This window comes from Ambystoma mexicanum, chromosome 1q (genome assembly GCF_040938575.1).
Source record: "Ambystoma mexicanum isolate Mex_15411 chromosome 1q, UKY_AmexF1_1, whole genome shotgun sequence".
NCBI classification, from domain to species: Eukaryota; Metazoa; Chordata; class Amphibia; order Caudata; family Ambystomatidae; genus Ambystoma; species Ambystoma mexicanum.
In genome coordinates this window covers 17076980-17099825 of record NC_090922.1, presented here as the reverse complement: position 1 = coordinate 17099825, position 22846 = coordinate 17076980, and the positions used below count along the sequence as shown (strand labels likewise).

Sequence of the window (22846 nt, the reverse complement as noted above, 5' to 3'; positions counted from 1 at the left end):
ATTCTATTTTGCAGAATCCTATCTCATGCTTTGCCTCAAAGTACACATGCTTGCCAGTGTTTTCTATTGGTTGCAGAGATCATCAAGCTGAAGGATCAGAACAGGGAAAAGAGAACCAGAACACTAGCTTGCCTGATGTATCACCAGAATGAGACAGCTGTGATGAATCTGATGTCATCACTCCTTTCCCGGTGGTAGCCTCTCCTCATGTGGCCAGGGGACTGCAGCCGCTACCTGATCCTGACCCTGGGGATGGCTGTATGAGGTAGGATCATCTGGAGAGAGGCGCAACCCTCATGGGAGTGACAAAACATCAGTGAATGAGACATGGTATCCACCTTTTCCTTTTAGGGGTACCCCCTCCATTTTTCAAGCCTTAATGGCATATTGTGATGATACCCTTCAGCACTCCATGGGACCTACTGTTGACACCTTCCAATATTCTGTACAGAAAATACTAAGAACTGTCTGTTGTTCCCCGACATGTGACAGTACTGGGACGAGGAGGCTGAATGGAACATTGAGGATCAGTCAGAACAAGAAACACTGAATGTGCTCTAGTGTTTGCGAGCGTATGATAGGTGGCGATACATTAAAAACCCGAACAAGCATGAAGGAAGGAGACGCTGCCTGGGGAGGTTTCACCTGCTCGGTGCTGACCGAGGGACTGACAAGCCGCAGGTGGACCGTGGAGCCAGCCAGCTCAGGCAGAAGACCAAAGAAGGAGGTCTGCAGATGCCAATACATCGTGTGGAAACTGAGATTGAGACAAGGAGAGACTTCCTAATGGTCACAGGAACTGGAGTGCAGCATCCGTCCCGCCAGAACACACACAAGCATTTGGCAGGGAAGCTGGAACCGCAGAAGACGAAGTCATTCAGCGAAACGCTGCTTCCAGTTTTCTGGTAGGGAGCTGAAAAACGCCATGAATAGCTGTTGAGCCCTCAGGAGGAATACCGGGAAACCGAGGTGCTTCAGCAACATTACTGAACACAGATAAAATCAAGTGGAGTTAATGAAAGGGAATATGAGACCCGATATTTCCAAAGGAAGAACAATATGGTGAACGCAGAAAAGTCAAGTTTGCAAGTGTGTAAAGTGAATCACATGAGAAAGCCCTCGCAGCAGAGTATACCAGGTGAAGCCAAGCTTGTGAGTGAAGTTGTGTTAAAGTGGAGAAAAACCTGGCAGAAGAGTATACCAGGTATCCTACAAAGTTTGGACTTGCATCCAAGTTGTTTTTCATACAAGTTGTTTTTTATTTTACCAGAAAAGTCCAAGGAAGGCTCATATCCTTAAGAGTTTAAAGTATGTTGAAGAGAAAATCAGGGGAAGGCAGCCATCCTCTGGAACTGTGAACTTTATCCATTTGGGAACATTTGTGTTGAAGTTGCATCTTTCTTTTGAGACTGAGCATTTGTGCACTTTCAAGCCCAAACACATTATCCTTAACAGCTTAGTTATTTTTAGAATGTGGGGGCTAGGATAGGATTTTCTGACAGGACATATTTACTTCAGACATCTTGACACTGGACAGACCCTTTGAGTTTTGGTTGAGGTAGGGAATTAACTCCTAGATTAGGGTCAGTGAGGCATTTTCCAACCCCTTTTCATTTTAATAAGTCTTTAGCCAAAACCACGAGTCCACTGTGACCGCGTCTCGTTCCTGGCTCTTTTTTTATTTGTTTATTTGCATTTATAGTAAACTCTAAGCAAATCCAATGTATCCCAAAATCCATAAACGCCACATCACATCTCTTTTGTCTGAATATATTAGGCTTATCCCAACAGCCCTTCAGTTAATGGTCGACACGTAAAGAGATTTCTCTAAAACGTTCCTATAAAAACAGACCATGGCAATTATCATTGATGTCTTCTCTCCGCTCAGCATCCGCTGTCAATGCAGTCAATGGTGTATATTTTTCCAAAAATGGCTGATGAATCGTGTCCTTTCCTCCGTAAAAGAGGGGCAGTCAGTAAACAGATGTTGAGAGTTTCTTTCGCCTCTTCCTGATTACAGAATCTACACAACAAATTCCTCATGTTCTCTGTGTCACGCACTGATGTGATTTCCCTCGTGTTACATAGGTTGAGCTGAATTCGCATGAAAGTAGCTCAAAACCTGGTGTCTGGGTATTTCCTTAGATAAGGTTGTATCGCACCTTGTTTTCTTAATTCAACTGCTAAATCTTGGTGCAGTTTTAGTGGATATACCTCGTCAATTGTATTTATCGAGTCTTTTTCCCTGAGTTTTTTCTTTATTGATCCTAGAGTAGGCAGAAGATCTTCCGTTAAGCTTTCTAAGTCCTTGAGTAACTTTTTTACTTTCATTTACCCAATTGGTAGTTCATTGATTAGAACCATGTAAGAGTACCTGTTGAATCCCCTCAATCGCGGGGAGGGGGTGGGGATTTATGCATAAATTTCCCAAACAGTCTAAATTGTTTCCATTGTACTGCCATTAGCAGAGAGCCTAGCCCTAGTTCCTTTCTGACTATCTGTATGGGTATTGAGTGAAAAAAGGCCTTCCAATAGGACCTACAACTTGGCCGGGAGATCGGAAAGTACATCTGAGCCATAGGCGAGAATCGGTACAACCTTAGAACTATGGAACTCGATAATGGGCAGAAGCGAGTATCTACAATATTTTCTTTTCAGGATCATCGCTTGGCAAGCCAATGTTAGTACTTTTTTTTTTTTATTTTTTTTTTTTAATGATTCTACAGTCTGGGTCTCAACCATTCTTTTTGAGACGGTAATTCCTAGATATATAAATGCTGCTACTTTTGCAATTCCTTCATGGTTCAAATACCATTTTAATTATTTCTTCTTGCTCTCGGGTCCTTTTTTAAGATGAGGATTTTCTTTTTTTATTGTTCATTTCCAAATTATTCTCCACAGCATATTTCTGAAGTCGATCCACCTGGCATTGTTGGCCTACTTCGGTGTAGTCAAGGAGAACTAGATTGTCGGCGTACAATAAATATCGCTTTCATCTCCCCCAATTTAGGAGCGAATCTTCGGCTAGATTTCATAAACTCTCCCAGATCGGCAGTATAAAAGTAGTAGAAAGCCGGTGCCATGGAGCAGCCCTGTTTGACTCTTCTGCCAGTAGGTATTTCTTCACTTAAGAGCCTGGAGGTGTTGAGAGGGATTCTTATCGACATGTTGGTATAATAGCTATGAATTTTTCTAGTAGGTCCACCGGACACTTTTTTTAGCAGCCAACTTTTCCCAAAGTCTGTTTCTGTTTAGACTATCAAAAGCCTTTGAAACGTCTACGAATGCCAGATGCAATTTGTTGTTCAATCTCCTGATCCTAGCTTTAAGCATGGAAATTAGGAGTGCCGGGGGAGCAGTCGCCAACCTCTTTGTGAAACATGCCTGCACTATGTCATTTAGACCCCTTGACGGCAGCCATATCGTCAGTCTTTTTAACAGCGAGATAGCATATCATTTTCCCATCGCATCGAGTGCTATCGGCCTGTAATTATAGGGGTCTGACTGCAGACCGTTTTTAAATATGGGTATTGCATGAGCTGTCTTTCAGGATGCTGGAATCGATTTTGTATTTAGGACATTTTGAAGCACCACATCGAGCAGGTAGGCCCACTGCTCCGAATTTTCTTTTAGCATGTGGTTGGGTATCCGATCCGGTCCAGGGGCTCTGGAAGAACTCAGACATTTAATCATAGAAAGCAAGTCATTTCGATCATACGTCAAGGTCCAGGAGGCAGACATCTTAGCTGGTGTGTTTTCCGCGAGAGACAGATCTTTGAATAGGGAACCAAAAAAAGCAATCCAGGATTCCCCAGTCACCCCAGTAGCTTGGTAAGATTGCTGGGTCTGATTTAACGATCTAATTAAAGACCATGTCTCTGCCGTGGTTTTTCCAGGCAATGGTTTTAGCATGGTTTCTGCGTCTTTTTGCAATAATTACGCTTCTGTGATTTATACGCCATGATCTGCAGTATGTCTTTATTATTTTGGCATCAGCCACATACGTGGTTGTTGATGCTTTCTTCAATCGTTTAAGAGCTTGTATCATCTCCTTTTGTTTTGAGACTAATTTGTGGTCCAATATATGGTGGTGTAAGTTCCCCCTATTTGGAGTCTTTGTTTTTCTATTGAAACAGCGAATTGGTATAGTCCACTGAAGTCATAGAACTACCTGTGTTGAATTTTTCAATAGCTCTTGAGAAGTTCAGGGCCACTTCATTTAATGCCTTTGCATCCATTTTTTCAATTGGTTGCCATTATTTATCACTTCCACTTGAACCTTGGATTTCAGTGATGTCCCTGGCGATTCTTCCAGCCAGCTTAATTTCAGCCGATTGTGATCACACCTCGCAGTAGATATTAGATCTAAGGAGATTATGTCCATGCTTAATGCTCTAGAAACAAAGCTATAGTCAATGATGGATGATTGAAGACCACAGTTCCACATAGAGTGAAAAATGGCATTATGTTCGAAATGGCCTTTTGTCAAATGCAGGTCTCGACTAAGCATCAAGTCATGCCATAATTCAGCTTTGTCTGGAACTGTGAGTGCTTTTGGCTCCTCCGTTTTCCTTTGTTTATTGATTGAAGAATAAGGCATGTTGAAACCGCCACACACTATGACCAAAGAATTGTCATAGTTATATCCTGCATTGATAGCATCTGCTATCTGCTCCAGCATTTGTTTAGTCTCCAAATCAGTCGCATTCCAATAGATGTTAATGAGTGACGGATGCCTTTGGATGACTTTCTGTTTCTCCGGGGAAGTATGTGTCTTTCTGAGTATTGTGTATTGGAGGGATGCACATTTGTTGTAGTATTTGATGATATCATATCTGGCTTTAATATTGATTAAGGTCAATAGCCCTGCTCTAGGTCATCCTGTTGCTCCCCTAATAGCTGGCTTGACTAGAGCTGTAAAACCACCCAGTGCAGGCTCCTCACTCAACCAAGTTTCCTGTAAGCACACAAAGTCAAGATCGTATTTCTGTGTTAGATGTACAAAACCGCTTGTGTTCCATGACATGAGGCTACAGGTCCTATGTTTGAATACTCGATGGGATCTTTGCTAATACTTGTTTTTGAGGGCTAGAGTTGAGGGGAGCCAAGCCCAAGAGGCCTCATCGTTATTAATCTCAGCAATTTGTATGTCCTTTCTGGCAGTTTTTAAGGGGTTAGTCTCTGGTTCGCAATCGATGGTCAAAATGAGATTAGGTTTTAACAGCTTGGTTGATGTCTCTTCTATCTCTGTATGCCTACTAGGCTTTCTTGATGGAGGCTTGTGGCTGGGTGGTTTGGAGAGGATTCTCAAGGTCTTAGGCGCCGTCTCATTATGTTCATTATCCCTTTGTGTCCTATCATCGTCTCCAGATTTACTTAGCCTCTTCGTTTTTTGATCTTCAAAGGGCCTTTTTGTAAGATCTGTTGAGTCAAAGCCCAGTGACAAAAAGTTAGATGCTGTTGTAAGAAGCATGTTTTTAACAATCATTGATTTCAAAGGAATATGCACTAAATCTGATCTTTCTTCTCTTCTGAAATCCATTATCGCAATAACCTTAGTAGGGATATGCTTTTGGAGAGGTGGCATAGTCCAATCACATTCTGTCTGTTTAGGATAAGACTGGCCCCTTTATCCACCACTTTTTCCAGTTTTGGGCATCTAGAGTGGTCTTTTTTAGAATAAGCATAAGATGTGTTTAGCATCGTTTTTTCTTCTTCTCATAAGCATGTTTATTTCTGCTGGTCTGGTAGCCTCGTAAGGCACAGCTCCCCCTAGTTTGATCGAGCGATCTATTCAATAGGGGCAATGTCCCTATAGCGGGGGCTCTGATAATCGACTATGTTTCTTCTTCGATTACAGTGCAACCCCGTTTGAGAGTAGTGGAGCCATTGTGCCTGTGTGGTTCTTCGCTTGTCTTCTTTTTTTTTTAAACTTTATTTTTAGGTATTTAAACCACAATACAACTTCACACCCACATTAGGGTGGACTTTAAACTTTGCGCCTTGACCCAGGACCCACCCGGTGTCCACCCCCACACCCCTCCAACATCCCCGCCCCCCAGATACAGCGTCCTCTTTAGCTGCGTGCGAGCCACTTTCAGCTCTCACTCCAAGGATATGGAAATACCATGGGCCGGCCCTCACCGAGTGGTATCTTCCGAGTCTGAGGAGTCAAATGCGTGATCCTCCACTTCGCCCCTCAAGAACAGTGTCAGTTGTCCCCAGATGTCTGGTGGCCGGGCGTGCAATGGAAGGAGTTTGATGAAGTCTATTTCAACATCTTGGTAATAAAGCAAGTCTCTGCGCCATGCGGCGACTGTCAGGGGGGAGGGGGGGCCTCGGCCCCAGGCCATGGCAACCCTCCTCCGAGCCAGAGTCAACAGAACCCCGGCCAGTTTTCTTATTGGAGCTGAGAGCAGCCTAGTCATGCCAACAGGGCTGCTGTGTGGCTCGGCTGTATTGGTTCTCCCACAATAGCAGCTGTCGTCTCCAGGACTTGTTTCCAGAAAGGCATTAGCTCGGGGCACTCCCATGCTAGGTGAACAAAGTTTGCTGAGATTGTCCCGCATCTGTTGCATTTCGCTTCTGCGTCTGGGTGATGTTTGTTGGTTTTTGCTGGTGTGTGATATGTTTGATGGAGGAAGTTGAAGTGTATAAGTTTTAGGCGTGAGTTAAGCGCCACTTTTTGAGTTTGTTTCAGACTATAACACCAGTCTTCGTCCTATATGTTGACATGCAATGACTTTTCCCATCTAGCTTTTGCACCGGTGATGGCGGGGGTTGTAGTGGGAATGAGGGATTTATAGATCTGTGACACCAGCCTACCCTCGCCTTGTGCTTGGATAACATTATGCAGCAATTGCCAGGTTGGTGGTTGACGCGGGAAGTCTGGCAGCAGCGCCTGAATGGTGTAGCGAGTCCTGAAGTAGAGGAATACATCCAGAGCGGTGTTGCCCCCTTTATTTTTTGCTTGTTCTGGAGTTAGAAAGCCCTCTTCCGTGAAGAGATCCCCTAGGGTTTGTATGTTCAGTTTGTCAACCCATTGGTGGAACACCGTCTCTGAGGTCAGTGGGGCTCCGGGAATAAACTTGACAGGTAGGAGTGGGGAGTACCATGAATGTACTCCGAGTCTCTGGGCCAGAGTCCTCCAGACTTTGTACGTTGTGAGCATCACGTTCATCGTGGGACTGGGAACCGGCGTGTGACTGATGACGATCGCGGTTAGAAAGTTAGGTGTTGCTAGGGCTCGTTCGACTTGTACATGTGGCCGGATAACTTGAGAGGCATACCAATGGCTGAGGAACTGTGCTTGAGCTGCCCAGAAATATCTCTCAAGGTCCGGCAGGGCCAGTCCCCCATTGGTGACCGGGAGAGTCAGCGTGGTGTACTCCACTCTGGCTGGCTTGCCCGCCCAGAGTAGTTCAAGGACCAGGCTTTTCAATTTTTTCAAGAAGGATTGTTGCAGCAACAGAGGAATATTGTTGAATAGGTATAATAGTTTTGGTAGAATCACCATCTTCACCAAGGAGACCCTACCCCAGAGGGTTAGTGGAAGCGACTTCCATCGAGAAATCTTGTCTTGCAGAGACTTGACCACCTCTTCGTAATTATCACAAAACACTTTCTGACACTTTAAAGATAGCTGTATGCCGAGGTACCGGACCTTGGAGAATTTCCATGTAAGTTGGAAGTCGTCTGGAAACTGTATGGTGGCTGGGGTCAGAGGGAATACAATGGATTTTGCCTGGTTGATTTTTAAACCTGACGCTGCTCCAAACTTGATGACTTCCCTCATGACTGGATTCAGATTGTCCTCAGGGTCTCGGATGAACAGTGCAACGTCATCGGCATAGAGAGAGATGATGAGTTTGTGAGGGCCTATAATGAGTCCCCTCTGCTGCCGCTGTTCTCGAAGTTTGGAGGCCAGTGGTTCCATCACCAAGGCGAAAATTAAGGCCAATAGTGGGCAGCCCTGTCTCGTGCCTCGTTGCAGATCTATTGGAGCTGATTTGGCTGTACCCACAATTATACTGGCGCGTGGCTTGGTATATAGGAGGGTGACAAGGCTGATAAAGCAGGCTCCCAGGCCCATCCTGGTGAGGAGCATGAACAGAAACGGCCACTCCACCGAGTCGAAAGCCTTTTCGGCGTCGAGAAGAACCGCCACCGCCTGTAGCGAGGGATCCAGTGCGGCGATGACACTGAACATTCTCCGGATTCCAAACGTCGTGTTGCGGCCAGGTATGAAGCCGGCTTGGTCTGCCAGTACGAGGGCTGGCATCAATGGCATCAACCTCCCCGCCAGCACCTTGGCGAGAATTTTATTGCCAAGATTAAGGAGAGAAATTGGTCAGTAGGAAGAACATTCTTCCGGGGGCTTGCCAGGCTTGTGCAGCAGAATAACATTGGCTTCACAGGTGGAGGGAGGGAGGTGTCCCCTTTCCAGCGCCTCTCCATATACTTCCGCCAGGAGGGGGGCCGGGGTGCTCGCAAATGACTTGTAAAATTCTCCTGTCAGTCCGTCAGGGCCCAGCGCTTTGGAGCTGGGGAGGGACTTTATGGCTTCTATAATCTCTTCTTGCGTGATCATTTCATTTAAGGGTTCACGGAGAGACTGTTCGACCCAGTAAAGCTCTGTGTCTTCCAGGTATTCCAGTGGGGCGCTTGAAGACTTGTTGAGTTTAGCACTATAGAGATCTTGGTAGAAGATCCGGAAGTCCTCTGCTATCTTTTCGTCGGTGTGAACCGACCCACCTAGCTTGGTCCGAATCTGTTCTATTTGCGCATGCTTGTTATCAGCTCTGATTAAATTTGCTAGAAGGGCACCAGGTTTTTGACCTTCTCCGTATTGACGGACTTGGCTGTTGCGATTCAGGAATTTGACCTCTCGGTCTGCTGCGAGATTAAATTTTAGCAATTCTTCCTTCAGGGCTGCTGTTATTTTGGGATCTGCCCCGTTTGTGGCTTGAAGTTCAAGTCCCTTTAGCCTCTCTTCGCTGGTTGTGAGCTCGCGCCTGATGAGCTTTAGGATGCCGTTTTCCTTGGCGTGGCAGATTCCTCTGATAAAGCATTTTAAGGACTCCCAGATTGTGCTTGCGGAGGGGACCGATCCTACGTTGGCTTCGAGAAACACGTTGATCTCCTCCCTTTGTTCAGAGGCAAACACCTCATCTCTTAACAAGCCTGTCTTGAAGCGCCATCGCTGTAGTGGCGGGGTAGGGGTGGAAGGCGTAAAGCTGAGGAAAAGAGGGGAGTGATCGGAGAGCGTTCTCGGATGTATGCAGCAACGAACACTTGACATTGGACCGCTTGCTGAGACGAAGAAATAGTCGATTCGGGAGCTCGTGTTGTGTACTGGTGAGTGAAATGTGAATTCTCGCGACTTGCCGTTCGAGACCCTCCAAATGTCTAGCATGTTGAAGGCATTGCATATTTCTTTTATTTGGAGTCCCGCTTTGGTAGGAGGTTGTGGCATAGCTTTCGATCTGTCTCTTACTGGATCCAATACAGTGTTCATATCCCCTCCCCAGATTATGGATGCTGGGTCCTGCATGGAAAGCTGGGTAAGCACCCATCCAAAATTGTCTGGGCCATCCGTGTTTGGAGCCTAGGAGTTAACAAAGGTCACTTTCTGGCCTGCTATTATGCCGCTCACTAGGATCGCTCTCCCTTCAGCGTCTTTCGCCGTGCGTATCATGCGGAAGCTCATCCTCCTGTGTATGAGAATAGCGACTCCTCTGGAGTAGGTTGAGTAGGAGGAGTAGTATCTGTGACAGCCCCAGCTCTTGGCCCACTGGTGGTCCTTCCCTGGGAGAAGGTGGGTTTCCTGAATCATAGCCACGTCTATTTCGTGACGCCTGAGGTATTGCAGTATTTTCCTGGTTTTAGCTGGAATGTTGCCGCCTCTTATGTTCCATGTTAGAACGTTGAATGGGTCGGGAATATCATTCTATTTGACTGCAGATCTTCACCTGAGTCTAGCCGTGGTGTGGCATCGGGGTGAGTTTTGATGGAAATGATGCTGAAAAATTGGCTCATTGCTTGGCAAGACGACACCGGTATCTGGTTGGGAGACGGAGAGCAGGGGGGTGATTGAGAACTGGTGGCGTAGAACTTTCCTGATGAACTCTGAGGGCACCGTCCATGGGTAGACCCCAAATGGCCCATGGCGTTTCTCTCTTTGAGGTGGGCAACCCCCAACTGGCCCACAGGGAGATCCCTCAATAACCAAATAAAACAAAAAGCGAAACATGTGGATGCCATGTCGCTGTGGGAATTGTAGCCCCAAGGAACTCAGCTTAAAACAAAAAAAAAAAAACAACTGGTCGCTGAGTGAACTTTGGAGAATGAACTGGTGCTGTGCTAGGGGCGCCTGGGGCTTTCCAAGCATCCCTGCCCCGCGTTGTAATCAGTGAGAATTGCACCTGTACTTTTTTGCAATTTATTGCGAGTTTGTACGCCGACTCTGGTCACTCCGGTTTATGGTGGATTCCTGAGATTTCTGTCTCTTTGGGGCCTGGGTCGGTTGGGGTTCGGATCAGGGCAGCCCATCTGGTCAAGAAACATGCTCGCGTCATCGGGCGAGTGGAAAAAATGGACCCTCTCCCTTGCTGTACTGAGTCGTGCTGGAAAGAGCATCGAGTAGGGTAATTGATTGGCTCTGAGTCTTTGTTTGATGGCGGTAAAGGATTTCCTCTGGGTTTGTACTGTGGGAGAGAAGTCCGGATAAATATGGATTTTGTCACCATCATGGAGCAGGTCTCCTTTCTCTCTAGCTAGACGGAGGATGGTGTCTCGGTCCTTGTAGTTGAGCAGCCTTGCTATGATTGGCCTAGGCGGAGCGCCGGGGGCAGGCCGGGCAGATGAAATCCTGTGTGCTCTCTCTACTATGAAAACTTGAGACAGTGATTCTCTACTGAAGAGTGATGTGCAGAGTGACTCCACGAACGCCTCCATTCTACCTTGCGGCTGCTGTTCCCTCACCCCGATGATTCTTATGTTATTCCTCCTTGATCGGCCTTCTAAGTCTTCGCATTTGGCCATTGTCGTTTTCATTTGAGCTTCGAGCTGCGAGACTTTGGTTGAGAGGGCCGATGCGCCGTCATCTAGATTTGACACTCTTTGCTCTACCTCATTTAAACGTTCTGAGTGTGTGTCCATGCGGTGTTGAAGGAGGTCAACTTTGGAGGCGAGGCCGACCATTTTGTTGTTTAGGTTTCCAATGCCAGCTTTCAATTCCAATAGGAGTTCTTTGATTTCAGATGGGTTACCCTCTGAATCCATCTGGGGTGAATTGCAGAGGGCGAGGGTCTGGTCCTCACGCTGAGCGGGAGCTTTAGGTGTCGCACCTCCCTTGAAAGTCAACTTCCTCTGGGATTTGTCGTTTTTCCCCATTTCAAATGTGGATCTGGAGAACTTTGTGTGAGTCCAGCTGTACTTTACTGTGCTAGGGGTGTTCCTTGAACCCACCCAGTGGTGATAGGATTTATCCGGCTGGTCCAATTTGGAGGGCTTTTAGTTGTGTGGCGAGTTGGTTCCCTTCTCCTGTGTTTTGTTTCGTACGCTCTGCGGGTCGCTCAGTGGGGACTGTCTTTGGCTGACCTGAGGGGGAGGTTAGCGCTCTTCCGTGATGGCTCAAGCTTCTGCAAACAGACTCCCCCAGGGGAGGTGTTGACACGGGGGGGGGGGGATGTATTGCACAGTGAGTCTTCTTTTTTATGATGCGCTTTGCTGAAGACACAGCGACTGGATGGGAAGCGCCGTTGTGTTGGAGCTACTCTTGCCTGGCAGCAGGGTGTGTGCAGAGAGGCCTGAGGGGGGCAGTGGAACACTCCACAGGCGAGTTGGGTGTAACTCCTGAAATAATGCCACAGTGCTGGGGGGGAGTGCGCTCCTCAAGCAAAGAAATGCTGGATTTGTTCTTTCCAAAGCCCCTCGCCGGGCCCTCAGTGTGCTGCTCCCGACGCGCCCACCGAGCTCTCCGTGAGCCGAACGGGACCGGCTCCGTGCCGCGACACCGGAGCCGCGGAAAGGACCTGAAGTTGGCCCGGCGGGTGGGGGGGGGTGTTGGGGCGGGCCGGCCCGGGAAGGCTCTATCACGGAGCACGACCTCCCTCCCCCTCCGTACCTGAAGTCTCGACTCTCGACTGCTCCCTCCGCCTCACGCCGTTGGTCGCCGAGGAGCCCTGCTGCAGGGGAGTTTCTCCGCGGGCACAGCCGCTCCGGGCGATGGGGTGCCTCGCAGGGCGGGGAGCGGGCTCCGGCGAGAACAGCGCGCCGGGAGGGCGGATGCTGAGCCCCCACCTCCCCCGAGCCCCTGCGGCTCAACACAGCGCCGACGAGCGACTCCCCGGATCCAGCCACTCCACCAGGCAAGGCTCGGGAAGGCGCGGGAGCGGCCCCTCACAGGCGCACCGCAGGCAGACCCTTGCAGATCTTCCACCGCACACCACGCCGTGTGTCCGCCACCGGTGCTTCCTCGGGGGTCTGGTACGCGGTCTTCGAGCCGGACGGGGTCTTCAGCGTAGCGCCAGATGCCACGGCGGGCCGGTCGCGCAGATCCCGGGGTCCAGGCCACGCTGGGTCTCGTACAGGCAGGGAATGGCCGATTTTCACCAGAAATTCACTGGCAGGCAGCTGGGCAGGTCGGGTGACCAGGAGTCGTGGAATTGGGGCTTTTCCGTACAGGGGGTGGCAGGATTATGCAGGATTGATGCGGGGCACAACGGGAGCTCAAGCCAAAGCGGCCATCTTGGTTGGCCCTCTAGCGCCCTCTCCGCTTGTCTTCTTAGGCGGTTTCCCTTCAGTTCAGTTCAGTTAGGAAAGGGGAGATCGTCATCGGATTTCTACTAGTGTTTCACCAAACTTGGGGCTGATTTCTCTACAAGCACTGTTGTGTTTACTTCACCTAGAGTAGTGGATGTTACTGTAGAAGGAATGTCTGATTCATTCTCTTTGAAGGAATAGACCAATAATTCAAGGAGAGGGTTAGTCCCTCCCTGCAGTGACAGGTCCAAGTCTTCGGTGGGGTCTTTCATTTAAGACAAGATTTCTTTACTCTTAAAGTCTTGCCATTACCCTGACGCTTCGCCTCTTTAGTTGTTAAAGTGAGTTTTGTTAAAGAAGTTGCTTGATTAATTTCCTTGAGTGTGAGAGAGAGTTCTTAGAGAGGGTGGCACTTGATTCTTCAGTTTTCTTCGGAATAGGGGATAGTTTTTCAACTCAATGTTGGAAGGTAGGCTTGTCAAATCCACCATCGGTAATTTAGAGACGGGGGCTACAATATAATGTATTGCTTGGACAGTCAGTCATAGGACATCCTTCTCCATGGTTAAAACTCTCAGCCGGGTTTTCCCCTTAGGGGGGCATCACCTTCAACTGACGTGGCATGAGGTACTTTGGGAATTTCCTGTAATATATGCCTGGTAGATCTTGCACTTAACTGGTCTTCTAGGTGATGGGCCTCTTTGGTTGACCTCAGAGTAGCCAAGCGGTTTGATGATGCTACATGCTCCGTTAGAGACTTCGCAGTAATGTAGCCGTCCACGAAGATCAGTTTTGAGTGCATCATTGCAAGTAAGGTTGTGTGATTCGTTAACGTTTCATGTATAGCTTCATAGAGCTTCATGAAAGGAGCCATCACAATGGTGATTATTAACATTTGGGTTAAAGGGTCTTGTTTAGCAGACCTCGGATGTTTAAGTTCTGTGGGGCTGCTTTTGGTGGTCGCTTGTCCTTGTTTTTGTCCTTCTCTTCTAGGCTTGAGAAATTGTGATTCGACATGTTACAGTTGAAGGGTGGGGACGAGAGGCGACGGGATGGTAATCCATTCTCTTCCCTTGTAATTTTATTTACTTCCTCTGTTTAGCCCAGGAGGATCATTGTCGATAGGGGGAAAGGGGGGTGAATGCAGTCCTATGTGTAGGGTTAGAATTTCTCCAAACAACATCCTCATTGCCTTTTGGCATTTCGCTGTGTTTATTGTCCAGGGTTTTAATGGCTGCTCTCAAGACCTCAGTGTCCCGCTGGATATCAGATAATGAATTGATGGTCGGTTCAACTCGCTGTTGTTCAAAGGATGTACCATTTGTGATATTAGCAGCGTGAGCCGGGGTCTCTGTCTTTGGGGCTGTGGAGTATTCCCTGCTGTCTTGCTCTATTGAGGTATTAGAAAATAATCTAGGAGGTTTGTAGGCTGGTCTAGGTTTTTCAGCCATTCCCTCATTGGCCAGCCGTTTTGTAGGACTACTGCACATGGATAGGGTAGTGTCTCCCAGTTGGACCAATTGTTCTGTTGACCCTTCTAACAATTCACTTCCGTGGGATCTGCTCTTAGAATGTCCACAGATGGGATTCCATCCGTAGTGGATGTCCAGGCCAAGATATTTGGAAAGGACGTAGGCTCATTTTGTTGGAGTCTTGGATTTTGTTGGACTCAATTTACCCCTTGTGGGCTATTAGGCTTCAACTTTGAAGTTTCAGGGCCACACCATTTCTATTTGGGGAGTGGCAACGTCTTCTTATAAGTGGTGGGGTTAGCCAATATGGAGTCGGCAGAGCTTGATGGGCGTGTTTTTGTGTCTAAGCCATGGAAGCCACTTCCATTGGTCGACAAATTGTTTAGCCTTCATTGTCCTGAATTGCGCCACTTTGCACCTCCTCATAGGCGAATGCAACGCTCATGGAATGACTCGTATCATCCCCAAACAGCTTATGTGCATTCGGGAGAGTTGCGGCTCCCGTTAAAGCTTCCGTTTCTAAGCCTCATGTGACTTTAATGTCATTGACGCTGTCTTTTACAATGGGTGCTCTTTGTATTTCCCCAGTTGTCATTCATGAATGGGGCGAGGGGCGGATACACCAGCTGAGTAGTGGAATTAGCTGATGGTTCCCAAACAGTTTCCGCTTCTCTCCCCAGCTCTGCAGAGGTATTGGTGGGAGGCAGGTCGAGATCTATAGGATTACCGGCCTCGTAGCACTCCATTTGGGTCAGTGGCAGATCTTTTTCGCCACAAAAGAAATGGTAAACAGACCCTGACCCAAAGGGGAAGTGGGAGGAGGAGAAACAGAAAGGTTCCTTGGGTGAGCGATATCGACATCAGAGACTTCAATTATAGTGGCGCCGATAGGGGGCAAAAGGTCAGGCTGCAGTTCTGGTTCATTAAGGAGTTGAGGGTATGAGGATTGGCATTTCTGCTGCCTTACCTGCCCTCTCATGCAGCGATCTGCTGGTAGAATACTGCGGGCCGTTGTCCCGGGTTTTGAAGTGCCAACTTCCAGCAGAACTGTTCCGAATGCTTCTCAAACTTGCGGCACGGTCCATCAGTATACGGCTTTCCGCCAATTAATTTTTTCCTGGTTTCTTGGACATGATGGGTCCTGCAGATGGCCCAGCCACTCGAGACAGTCGTTTGACTGGCAAGTGACTGGACTCGACGCAGGACTCCACGCAGGCACTCCGTCCCTGTTCTGTGCAGTTATAGAAGTCCTTAAAGGGACAGCTTCTGTTTTCATTCGGCTTTCAGTTGCTTTCAGTCGCTTTAATAATAAACAGCACGGGTCCTTGCAGGTAAACATTACCAGTATTCCTGGCTCTTCACACAGCCAAGACCACCACAGTGCGCCTCATTGCAGCTGGGATAGAGACGAGAAGGAGGGGATAGGCAGGAGGAGAGGGAGGAGGGAGAGGGAAGGAAAGGGGCAGGGGAACTTGGAAAGGAAGAGAGGGGGAGAAAACAAGCAATCGTACAGTGTCTGCAAGTCACCTCCCAATTCAGTGAAACCCACTAAAATCTAGATAGAATGGGGACAACTAGGAAGTGCCAGAGGGAGTTTATGGAGCCATCCGTAGTCAAGCAGTAGGGAGTTACAGTTAGGCAGGACAGACTGGAAAGGTGGGGCAAGGGGTCAAATTACCACCACCCTGCCAGGCTGGCTGGGCTTGTGCTCCCTGGGCAAGAGCTGCAATGTGCAAATATAAAAATATAATTTTTGAAAGAGAAAATCCTTCAGACTCCAGCCTGCCTCAAAGGAACAGAGTACTGCATGACCTGCCCTATTTCCATGCAGATGGGGTGAAGCTGCAGATGTTCCTGGGTAGCCCCCACACATAGGCATACTGTGATGAATTTGAGGTTCTCGTCCCTTCTCCCAAGGTGGAAATCCCTTCTCGTCTGGCCAGGGGGGTGCGGCCATAGTCCCATAATCCACCTGGCGATAGTGCATTGGGGGAGGATCACATGGGGAGGGATAACCCCTGTGGGATGAGGGACGACAGCCCAGGAGAAAGATGGTATAGTCATAACCCTATCCCACCTTCATCAACCTCCTACCCTCCCCATTGTCCTGTAGTTCCATACAAATCCATGTACTTGTGTAAAGTGGACCCTTCCACCGCTTTGCCTAGTACTAGGATGAGGAAGAGTAGGACTATCTATTTGACTCCCACGACAACTCTACTGAGATGAAGAAGGCTAGCGTCTACACATGTGAGGATCAAATTAGAACAATTGTGATGAAGAAGCGCAGAGCAATACTGAGCACTGCACAAGTTCCAACAGCACGGTCTAGTCGTTATGGACCATTGAGAATACCACTTCGTATAAAAACAGATGTAGGACTTTACACAGTCAAGTCCTCCCTAGAGGAACTGCCATCGCAAGTGGCGTGTCATGAAGTTCGGAACCAGGATGACCGGCATGCTTAGAAGGAAGCGAGACGGAGAAGAGTTTAGCCCAAGTGGAAGGACCACTCTTCGTGTGCCAGGTTGGCTGTAACCTAGGAAATTCTACAGAAAACAAAACCCACAAGTGAAGCATCCTGAAAACGGTGAGTAGAGTACTTGTACGCACATGAAGATTAGAAACAAAATTCATCTGCACAATCACAGAATCTTGCAGGATAGTGCTCCAGATTGGGTGTGAGAATAAGAAGCAAGAAAGGGGAAGAAAATCCAGTACCCTTGAATAGTGCTGAAAATAAATTTACTAGTAATCATACCTGGAAGAAGAGGATGCCAAGTTGACTGGGGAGAGATGGAAAGAAACAAGGGAGGGGAAACCTACCCCTTCACTTTTGGGTAGCCAAGAAAGACTTTAGAGGCAGGAAGCCCTCTTGGCAGCGTGAGAACCCGACAACCTTGACCATCGTTTGTAAGTTGACCCTGTCCTCCGCGTACAGCACCAATGAAGGAAAAGCCACCCAGCGGTAGCTTTTGTTTACTACAGCTGGCTGGCTTTTCCTTCATTAGGGCCGCAAAAGCAAAAGCCAGCACAGGCGGGCATCCATTTCACAAAATGGATGCGCCCATGTGTTTGCTTTTGCAAATTTTGAGCTTGAATAGCTCAAAATTTTACATAGGAAGTTTTTTTAAAAAAAGTGCTAGTATTTTTTTAATGTTGCCTATCTATTTTTAAAATAATTTTTTTTACTGGACTATCCCTTTAATACAGAATATTAGGACAATATTTGACACATAGTAGGGATGCTTTGCCATATGATGGCAATATGTTGCGTATGTTGCGAAAATGTATAGACTAAAGACCATATCCTCTATATAATATGTATTGTTTAATTTTATGCATGTTGAGTATGCATCAATGTTTAAAAAGGGCATTGCTTGTTTTATTTGCTTTATTATATAAAGTTTGGGCCTGCCACATTGACTTATTTGTTCTACCCTCTTCCATCTCTTTGCCTGCTGTTGCCCCCTCCACTGCATTTGCACTATTCTGTTTTCTTTAAGCTTTCTGAAAAAATGTTTGTCATGTTTCTGTGAAAACTGAGCTAAATTGATAATGTGGTGTCTTTAAAAGTACATTTTATTCTGTTTTCGCAATTTTAGGTGAAGGCACTGGTGGGTATCCTGTTAAAAGCCAGTGAGAATACAAATGTGACACTTCAGGAAGTTGACCAATCTAAGCCAATCCCACCATCCTCATTTCAACGTTTCCTCAAAGCTCAAAACATCCCTGGAGTAGTGCTTACGGATCACCAAGGTGCATTTCAGAACAGGTATAGTCTTGGTTTAATAATATTTTTTTTATTGTTTTCTGGTTAACATAAACATTCCACAAAGACGTTAAACACTTCATGTACATGCTATTCATTCTTACAAATTGAAAAAAAGTTGACAGTTCTTAAAAAGAAACCCTTTTTGGATAACTAAACATTATTCGTAAAACAAGACGATTTGTCAAAATGCCCTAACATTTTGAAAGTTTCTTTTAGAAATCTAAGAAAAGCCAAAAACAGTCGAAGATGGCCGCCGGCAGCGGCTCCGGTCACCCAAAGGTCTACATAGGGTTTTGTGGACCCCCGGAGCAGCGGGGGCACGGTGAACACGGCTGATAAGGAAAGTGCAAGAGAGGAGCTCCGACCATGCTGTTTATTTATCCTGATCTTGTGCGGTCTGCGAGGAGGAGTTGCGGCAACCCACTGGCACAGAGCCTTGTGCGGCGAGGCGGACTTCGCTGACCGCAGCTGGTGACCTGAGGCGAGGGGGGGGGCAGAGCAGCGGTGAAACTCGTGGAGCACGCCTCACCAACTTAGAGGGGGCCAGTGGGGCGAGAGTGCACCGAGTCGCAGTGCTCCATCGGTGGAGACTGGGGGAGTGCGAGAGAGCGCATGAGCTGGGTGTCTTTTCTCCCGCCCACCTTCCCCTTCTCGGCCGGCATGAGCGACGAGCGGTGTGCCGCTCGAGGAGAAGTAAAGGCAGAAACAGCTCCCGGAGCTCCAGATCGGGCTGGGGAGCAAGATTCATGCACTAGCAGTGTTGTGAGGCATGCTGCACGTCCAGAGAAGGGGCAGGTATTCGATGCAGCCAAGGGAGGTCTGTGAGATGGCGCAAGGCCCACAGAGAGGCTGGTAATACAGGAATAAAAGGGCTTAGGGGGCCCCCTCCAGCTCGCATCTAGGCCAGAACTTTGTACTAAATGGAGGGAAATTCTGCTATGAGATAATGTGAGACCTCAGTAAAACATTCAGATTCATCCAACTGCAAGATAAGGAGGAACTGTCAGGGAGTGCTGTTACATCCTGTCACTCTTTAAAAACCTTGATCACAGGCGAGCGCACCAACTAGAGACAATGGTGGAGTGGAGCTTCCATTAGAGCGGGTCGTGGGCTCTGGTCCCTTCCCCCAAAAGCCCACCTGAACCTGAAAAACAGGAGGCAAGGAGTCAACAGCTGTGCTAGAGGGTTTGGGCATTAGCTGGTGGGGGCTCAGGCTCTGGAACCACAGACACTGGGAGACCTGGAGCCCAGAGAGGCAGGACACATGTCAAAGGCTAAGGCTAAGGCGAAGGCCCAGAGGCAGGCAGCGGGGGCCGGAGAACTGGTGGGCACCCTCCCCATAATATGGGCCCTAGTGAAGGAAGAGGGCTGAAGAAGGCAGTTCCCAACATTACGGACCACGGGGAGCAGTCGTTGGGGGGACGATTGGGCCCCCTATCCCAGGAAGACCTGCATAGTGAAATGTCGAGCCTCCAGTCAACAAAAACCAAAACTTTACACAAGCAATTTCAATTAATGAGAGCGGACCTCGATTCAGGGCTAGCAGAAATACATCAGGAAGTGGTCCAGCTTGGAGAAAGGACGGAACTCCTGGAGCGAGGCCTCGAAAGACACGACAGAGCATAGGGAGGCAATAGAACAGTTGAACCTGGCCACCCAAAACCTGGAGGTACAGATGGAGGATATGGAAAATCACTCAAGGAGGATATGCATAAGGGTTAAAAACCTGCCAGAATCGGTGGCCGATAGGGACTTAAAGGCTCAATTCCAGCAGATATTTGCTGGACTCTTGGAAAATGCAGCCCCAGATGAAATTGGTCTATATTGCATCCACAGGACAGGGAGGCTATCGGGGGGGACCCAACTTGACACCACAAGACGTCCTGGCGGCTTTCACACTCTAAATGCATAAGTAGGCGGTTTTAAGAGCAGCAAGAGCAAAAGAACCATTGATGTATCGCGGGTACCCAGTTGTAGTCCAGGATCTGGCTGGCAGTACTTTGCTGAAAAGGAGGCAGATGGGTCCAATTGTCAAAGAGCTGGCCAGAAGAGGAATACAATACAGATGGATTTTCTCATTTAGGCTGGTTTTTTAATGGGAAGGTGTCCAGAAGCACATTACTTCAAATCCAGGAAGAGGCCGACCTGCTACAGCTGGACCTAGGAGTTGACCCTCGGGAGGACCGCCCCTCGCAATCTGATAGCCGAGTGAGGGCACAACCATGGGTTTGGTCGGCGGCAGGTGAACGGTGCAAACTGAGAGCCCAGCTGCGGGGCCTGTGGCTGGGCCCGGTGGTGCGGGTTTGGGGGGCGTCAGAGGGTTTTGAGGCCAAGGGGGAAAAAACGGAAACTAGCAAGGGGTAAATCCTGGTAACTGAAGGGGCGGTGGGAGTCAACGGGATGCAGTAGGGCGGTGGGAGCGCAGGAGAATGTTCCATGTTGAATGCTTTGAGGGCAGAAGCACCCAGTGTGAGGTTTGTTGGGGTGGAGTGTTGTTACGGGGGCAGGTGAGTTGGGAGATGGGACATCCCAGAGTTTGGGGGTTTGGGGTCAAGATGGGGAGGGAAGGTACCGGAAGTTGGGGACTGTTATCGGGAAAGGGAGTTAGGAGGGTCAGTAGGGGTAGGAACAAGGGCAAGGTATTTAATATGAGGGAGGAGAGCAGGGTAATGGATCAACAGAACAGGGGAGGCAGAGGTATGGGGCGGGCCGAGGTAGGGCAGATCGTGTGGGTTCTATGGTAGCATGAACATTCAAGTGGGTGACACATAATGTGAGTGGTATCAATTCACCCCTCAAAAGAAAGAAATGATAGCTGTTTTCGAGGAAATCACATCCTGATATTCTGGTGCTTCAGGAGACTCTTCTCCTAAAGTCTGATCAGGTGAGATTGAGATTATGGGTTTTCTCACAGATTATCCATGCCTCATGCTTAAACAAGACATGTAAAGTGGCTCTAGCTATTTAGGCTGCGGTGGACTTTAAGATAAGAGCTACAAAGGTCGACAAAGGGGGGCAGGTTTGTACGAGGGTGTCCCATACACAGTAGCATCAATATATGCCCCTAACACAGGGCAGGAAGGGTTTCCGGGGAACACCTGGACAAACTTAAATAGTTTGCGATCAAAAACATGAAACTGATGGGCATCTTCAACATAGCCTGGTCCCAGGACAGAGATAGAGGCACAAAGGGATTGTACCACAAGGGAGGGGTGGCATCCAGGACGCCGAGGGACAGGTTTGACGCCCTGGGACTTGGGGATGTTCGACGTGGGCTGCATGGAGACGGGGAGGGCATTGCCTTTTTATCCACGGTACATGGCTCACAATCTCAAATTGATTATATTTGCGTTTTAGCTCCCCTATTGGTACTGGTGACAAATGTGGAGGTGGGTCCTCTAGACATAGTGGACCATGCAGTGGTCTCAATGGCTCTCACCCTCACCGGGCGCAAGGCGGCACTGTGGAGATGGGCGGTACCAGGGGAACTGCTAAGGGATCTCATTATAAGGGAAAACCTAGAGAATAAGATCAGGAATTTTTTTTAACTTTAACGCTGCTGCAGACACAGGGGCTAGCATCCAATGGGATGCGTTTAAAGCTACGCTCAGGGCAGAGCTAAAGGCGGCAAGGGACAAGCACTTGAGGGCGATATAGGTACAACTGGAGGCTGAGGTACACGCAAGGAAGAAGCAAATGACAGGAGGGCCAATTAGATGTGCCATGAGGGAATATCGACAGGCAGTGGACCAGCTCAATGTTCTTAGAACTAAGAAGGCAGAGAGATCCCAATTATTTGTCCGCAAGCAATTTTATGCCAAAGCCAATAAGGCAGATAGGTTACTAGCGCGGTTGTCGAAGGAGCGGTCGGCCAACAATACTATAACGGCAATAATAGATGATCAAGAGCTTCGTCACTCCCTCACAGAGGAGATTCAGGAAGCTTTTGCCCAATACTATGGGGACCTATATAATTCTCGGAGCCCGCAAGGGCCGTTGCAGAAGAACTACGTAAACTGGGTCCAACTACCTAAATTGGGAGCCAAGCATAGGGAAGTCTTGTGACGGGAAATAACAGAGGAGGAGGTAAGGTTATCTCGGCACTCCCCCCACCCCAATAAGTCGCCTGGGCCAGATGGGTATACCGCAGCTTTCTACATAACCTTTGGCAAATCCTTCTCCCCCACTTAACAAGACTATATAACCACTTTAGGTTATCAGGCCGTACCTCAAATGTCGATGGAGGAGGATAAAATTATCCCTATCCCTAAACCAAACAAGGACCCCACCAGATGCATTTAATGTAGGCTGATAGCATTCATTGATATCGATGCCAAAATCTATGCCAAAATTCTAGCCAACAGATTGAAGGAGTACCTCCGACTCTTGATTTACTCGGATCAGTCAGGGTTCTTGAATGGTCATCAAACATTCGATAATAGCAGGGGCATAGCGCACCTGGTGGAAGAAGCCCATAACACAGTGCTTCCAGCGGTCCTCCTTGCCCTCAACGCTGAGAAGGCCTTTGACCGCGTGGAATGGTCATTCATGTTTAAAGTGATGGAGAGGATGGGTATGGGTAGGGATTTCATCCGTATGGTTCAGGCAAATTATAACCCCCCATCAGAACGCCTTTCTATAAATGGATCCTTATCCCGGTCCTTCAATCGAAGTCCCCTATGCCCCTGCTCTATGCTATATACCTGGAGCCTTTCCTACAGTTTCTATGGGAATCTAACGCGGTACAGAGGATACCTTTAGGTGGAGTCTGCCTTAAAGCCGTAGCCTTTGCCAACAACATGTTACTTATGCTCACGAAGCATGGGGAGTCGGT

The 22846-nt window shown here is 48.2% G+C and overlaps 1 protein-coding gene across 3 annotated transcripts in view; it reads left to right on the top strand.

Moving 5' to 3' along the window:
• The window catches only part of NCSTN (nicastrin), a 1205995-nt gene that overhangs the window by 690909 nt on the left and 492240 nt on the right, over positions 1-22846 (top strand). For all 3 annotated transcript variants that reach the window (XM_069635427.1, XM_069635426.1, XM_069635429.1), the window contains one exon: positions 17843-18012. In XM_069635427.1, the coding sequence (XP_069491528.1) occupies positions 17843-18012 (170 nt within the window). The remainder of the gene's footprint in view (positions 1-17842; positions 18013-22846) is intronic.